Below are 5,672 nucleotides of genomic sequence, written 5' to 3' on the forward strand. Positions count from 1 at the left end.
TGTGCACACACAGACATGCAGAAACACGTGTGCACACACAGACATGCAGAAACACTTGTGATGCATATACACACATGCAGACAAAATACCATAGCACATAAAATAGCAACCACAAAAAGAATAAAAAACAAACAAAATCCTTAAAAATAAAAAAATAAAAAGGAGTGACTTTTACAGCATTTAGATGACATTAAAGCTAACGTATTATATAAAGAACTCCTGGAAAACAAAACATGGGGGCTAGCCATGTGTAGTTAACAGACATCTGTACTTCCAGACTGAATATTAGAAACAGGAGGATCAGGAGTTCAAGGCTAGCCTGGGCTACGTGAGACCTTGTCCTAAAATAGCAAAATAGATTCTGATTCAAATAGACTGTACCTGTGAATAAATATTAAGCAAGATATTAAAAACAAACAAACAAACAAACAAACAAACAAACAAACACCAATGGGAGCCAGCACGCCCATCATCTGAGCACTTAGGAAGCTGAGGTGGAGAGCGGCAAGAAAGGCCACCACAGACTACAGAACAAGGCCACACCTTCACAAAGCGGGGCTAGGGTGAGATGGAGCTGTCTGGAAAGCAAACTCAATGGTTGAGAGCTCTTGATGGGTAAGTGAAGTACCAGGGTTCAAATGCACTCGCAAACGCACACATTCACACACACACACACGCACTTGCACATTCACACACGCGCACACTCACGCGCACATTCACACACACACACGCACTTGCACATTCACACACAGACACGCACATTCACACACACAGGGACATTCACACGCACATGCACGCTCACACACACACACATGCACACATGAGCACGTATACACACACAAGTGTGGGTGAACAGGCACTTGTGTAACCCCAGAGCTGGGGAATTAGATGAGAGGGTGTTGGGTGTCTGAAGCTGTTGGCCACCCTGTCTCAAGGGAATAAGGCGGAGAGTGACATCTCGGGACGTCCTCTTTTGCACACACACATGACATATAGACAAAAAGAGAAGAGACAGAGAAAGAGGAGAACTGGGCAGAAAACCATGAGCAAGCAATTTAGCAAAGAGAACACATCTGACAGGAGCACACACGAGCCTCCCCTCCACACAGCACAGATGTGGGCCTCCCCTCCACACAGCACAGACACGATTGGAAGCAGCAGTGTGACACATCCAGCAGTGAACCCAACAACATCGAAGTCTGCGGCCCAGCACTCGGGAGGCAGAGGCAGGTGCATCTCTGAGTTCCAGACTAGGCAGGTCCACACAGTGAGAACACATAAAAGTTTGATGTTAAGGAAATGTCAAACTTACTTTGAAAGCCCCCTCTGACTCCATGGATAAGAGGTCCCCATCAAATGGAATGAGATCCAAACTGTATTCTTCTCGATGAATAAAGGATCCCAAAACTCCCAGGTCCTTCAGCCGTTGCTCACACAGTAGGCTCCGGCGAGGCACAAACAAAATATGGAAATCCCTGGCAGGGCCACGCCTGTCCTCACTGCAAAGGAAGTGACCATGATTAGCTTATATGCTGCTTAGAGTCTCAGGTTGCTTTTCTTAGCACCCCTAAGACCTGGCAGGTACCAAACACACACTGCTTACGGAAACACATAAAGGCAGACTCTCAAGGGGCACAGGGATGGCTCAGAGGTTAGGAGCACTAGCTGCCCTGCCAGAGGATACCAGTTTGGTTCTCAGCACCCACATGGCAACTGACAACTGTCTAAATTCCAGTTCCAGGGAATCCAGCGCCCTCTTCTGGCCTCCAAAGGCACCACAGCACATATACATATATTCAGGCAAATGCTCAGACACATAAAACAAAACAAAACAACAGAAAAGCCAGACACTCATACCCAAATTGTTAACAAAACTGATTCCAGATACACACACACACACATACACAAAACCAGATCTTATAACAGCACACCTGTGTTTTTGAAAACAAATGCCTCTTTAACCAAACCAGTTTAACACAATGGTCTTGTATTAAAATGAGAACCCCCGTTCCCTAGTCTCCTTGTTTGTGAACTTCCAAGAACAGCCACACACAGTTGAGGTTTTCAGGGGCCCCATCAACCAACTGTACCAGAGGGCTTCCTTTATAGAGTGGATTCCACATTCACTTCCTTGATTCCACAGTTCTTGTTTGCTTATGAAATTCAAGCCCATTACAGCAGTTTGAAAACAGTAGCCACCGGAGGTTTCTGTGTGGTGTTTTTAAAGGCAGGGTTCTCTCTGCTGACCCAGGTTGGAAGTTTGAGCCATCCTCAGAGAGTGAAGTTCTGTCCCTCAAGCACTCAGAACACTGCCACGTGTCTTCCATCCTACTCCTAACGTTTTGCCTTGTCTGGTCCCACTCTTCCAAACGATGGCCGTCCAACACTCTGACAAGAGGGTGAATGAAGGTACTCGGATCATGAAAGTCTTTATAGGCCGGGCGTGGTGGCGCACGCCTTTAATTCCAGCACTCGGGAGGCAGAGGCAGGCGGATTTCTGAGTTCGAGGCCAGCCTGGTCTACAAAGTGAGTGCCAGGACAGCCAGGGCTACACAGAGAAACCCTGTCTCGAAAAACCAAAAAAAAAAAAGAAAGTCTTTATAAAGACAACTGGGCAGGAAGAGTTCAGCAGCAAGGGAAGGCGCCTATGCCAAGCCTAATGACCTGCGTCCAATCCCTGGGACGTCCTTGGGAGGACAGAACTCATTCCTACCAGTCGTCTTCTTACCTCCACACAGGCACCCACCATTCCTCCAAAATAAATAAAGAGATAAACAAACAAACAAATAAATGTAAAACAAACAAACAAACAACTTTTAAAGCCCAACGTCTTTTACACCACAAAACTCTGAGGTACCTGAGTACATTCTCAGCAATTATGTCCATCAACTCTAGCCTGGGTCTGACCAAAAAAATGATATTCTTCACATCAGCTGCCGGCAAACGACTTCCTTTAAGTGTGAACATTTTTTCCACTTCATGTTCCTAGGGAAGCACACACAGAAGACACACAGTAAGAACCCTGAGCTCTGTCTCTCTCAGCTCTGTAAGTAATTCAGAGTCCTAACCAAACACATGAAGGACCAAGCTGAAAGATAGAGCCGTTGTTTCTGCATCCGCAGGCCAACCATTCGACACAGCATACCAGCCAAGGCTCTGCGGCAGTCACACAAGACAGTGCTTGTGCACACAATGGTTTTGTTTCTGGTTTGTTTTTTTTTTCCCTGTTGCATGCTGGACATCAATTTCGGCATGTCATGCATACCAGGTAAGCACACTACCACTGAGCAGCAGCACCCTCTAGGCTGAATGTTAATCGTGTATTAATACCAGTGTTTGTTCAGCTCAGATAGCTTTGCAAGTGATTATTCAGGAAGATATGTTAGAATCCCATTACCCGTACTAGGCTAGATTAATTATTAATTCTTGGATACATCTCCTATGCATATTACCTTTAGTAGTGAGTACTGTGCGATCAGTCCAAATGGTCCTGTTAAGTACTCATCCCACACTATTGCCTGTAAGAGGGAAGAAGCACTCAGAAATTCCACCAACAGCAACAGAAAAGCCAGTTATAACCAGTAAGAATATAATTTTATAAGGTTTAATATTTTCCCTGCCCCACCCCCACTTTAATTATGTCTAGTTATATGTGTCTGTGCCTGGGTATGTGCAGGTGGGTGCAGTTCCCCTCAGAGACCAGACCCACCAAATTTCCAAGGATCTGGGGTTACAAGTGGTTGTCTGTAGGTGCCAGCAACTGATCAGGGCTCCTCTGGAAGAGCTACACTCCCTCTTCACCTCTAAGCCACCTTTCTAGAACATTCTTCTAAAAGTTAGAGTTAGGATTTTTAAAGGCTCTGGTCACATTATAGCCTAAGGGTTGAAAAAAACCTTCCCCAAAGGGGGAAATTTCATGATACTGGCATCAGAGATCCCTGCTTCCTCCAGGAGAAACACTTTGTAAACCTGGTCCACACAATCTATTATATCTGATTTCGACATCAATTTCAGTTTAATACTGCCCCCTGTGATTTAATAATCTGCCTTTTTGACTCAATGGCAGCAAGCAATCACCTTAGTTGGAGCTATGTTTCCAAAACGGATTCTTTTTTGGGGGAGGGGGTGAGGAGGGTGGAGGTTCTTGGTTTTTTCGAGACNGGGTTTCTCTGTGTAGCCCTGGCTGTCCTGGAACTCACTCTGTAGACCAGGCTGGCCTCGAACTCAGAAATCCGCCTGCCTCTGCTTCCCCAAGTGCTGGGGCTAAAGGCGTACACCACCACTGCCCAGCCCAAAACTGATTCTTTGAGCATCTGTTTTGTTTTTTTCTTCAGATTAGAACTTCCCATTCCCTGTAGAGGGATGGGGAATGATTAATAAATCTCAGAATAGAGGGGGAAAAAATACTTAAAAGAAAACCTCACAGCATGGCTCATGCCTGTAGTGCCAGAGGCGAGAGAAAGGAGTGCTGGCAGGAACAGTCTATATCGCCAGGAACAGGCTCAAAAATAAAATGGAGAGCCGATCCCAGCACTCAGAGGCAGTGACAGGTGGATCTCAGTGAGTTCGAGGGCTACACAGCGTTACCCTGTCTCAAACACAGAGAGGAAAAAAGGAAGAAAGGAAATTCTATGAAGTCCCCGATCTAGACAAAACGATCCATGTTGAAGTTACGAAGTGACAGCTCGTCTTTCACAAGCTGTGTGCCGAGGGCTGTGGGCGTGCGTGCTTCCAGGCTGGAAAGGACAACAGTCTCGCAGGTCGGGGAGCTCCCGGCCAGAGGCTGTCACTGAGCGGGCGACCTGATCGCCCCCAGGGCCTCGCACAGTCCCGCCCAGCCAAGCCTGGCGGCGCCGGGGCCCCGTCCCTCACCTTGCTCCCAGCGCACTTGTCCAGGAACTCGCGCAGCTCCCGACGCACCGCCTCGCGCAGCACGTTCAGGTTCACTCGCCCGTAGGACAGGTGCGCCGCCATCTTGCCCCGGCACCCGCATTTCCCCAGACGCCGCCTGTGTCACGTGACGGGACGTTCACGTGATCCGAGTCCCTGAGGCTTGTTGAATGCGAAAGGCGGAGTCTAGCTAGCAGTGATGCGCCTTCAAGATCCTAGTGCGCATGCGAGGAGGCGTCCCCTCCCCTCCCCTTTCTGAAGTATTTCCCTACCGTGCCTAAGAATGGTGAGCAGTGAAAATTGACTTTGTTTGTTTGTTTGTGTGTTTTCGAGACAGGGTTTCTCTGTATAGCCCTGGCTGTCCTGGAACTCACTCTGTAGAACAGGCTGGCCTCGAACTCAGAAATCCTCCTGCCTCCTAAGTGCTGGGATTAAAGACGTGAGCCACCATCGCCGGGTCTTAAGGATGGAATTTAGATGTTATTTGTCGCGTTTAAAAGCACCATCCTTCTCTCTTCACAGCTAGAATACTGGTGTAAAATGGCGATTGAGGCCAAACTACAAAATGCACCTTACTACACCCAGTAAGTGGTTCAATCGCAGAGCAGGCTTATCTCTGCAAGTTCAAGGCCAGCCTGGTAAACATAGCGAGCTCCAGGACAACCAGGGCTACACAGTGAGACCTGTCTCCACATAAACAAACAATAAATGGACTGGAGAGATGGTTCAGCAGTTAAGAGCATCTGCTGCTCTCCCATAGACCAGGTAGGTTCCCAGGATCC

General features: G+C 47.6%; 1 protein-coding gene across 1 annotated transcript in view; it reads right to left on the reverse strand.

Annotated features, from left to right (window-relative positions):
• The window catches only part of Vps33a (VPS33A core subunit of CORVET and HOPS complexes), a 24,990-nt gene extending 19,981 nt beyond the window's left edge, over positions 1-5,009 (reverse strand). Inside the window, exons 1-4 of the mRNA XM_021163156.2 lie at positions 4,873-5,009; positions 3,453-3,518; positions 2,858-2,985; positions 1,313-1,499 (exon numbers count right to left, since the gene is read on the reverse strand). Coding sequence (XP_021018815.1) covers positions 1,313-1,499; positions 2,858-2,985; positions 3,453-3,518; positions 4,873-4,974 — 483 coding nt within the window. The 5' untranslated portion in view covers positions 4,975-5,009. The remainder of the gene's footprint in view (positions 1-1,312; positions 1,500-2,857; positions 2,986-3,452; positions 3,519-4,872) is intronic.
• Between the last annotated feature and the right edge of the window lie 663 nt (positions 5,010-5,672).

Source organism: Mus caroli, chromosome 5 (assembly GCF_900094665.2).
Source record: "Mus caroli chromosome 5, CAROLI_EIJ_v1.1, whole genome shotgun sequence".
Taxonomy (NCBI): Eukaryota; Metazoa; Chordata; class Mammalia; order Rodentia; family Muridae; genus Mus; species Mus caroli.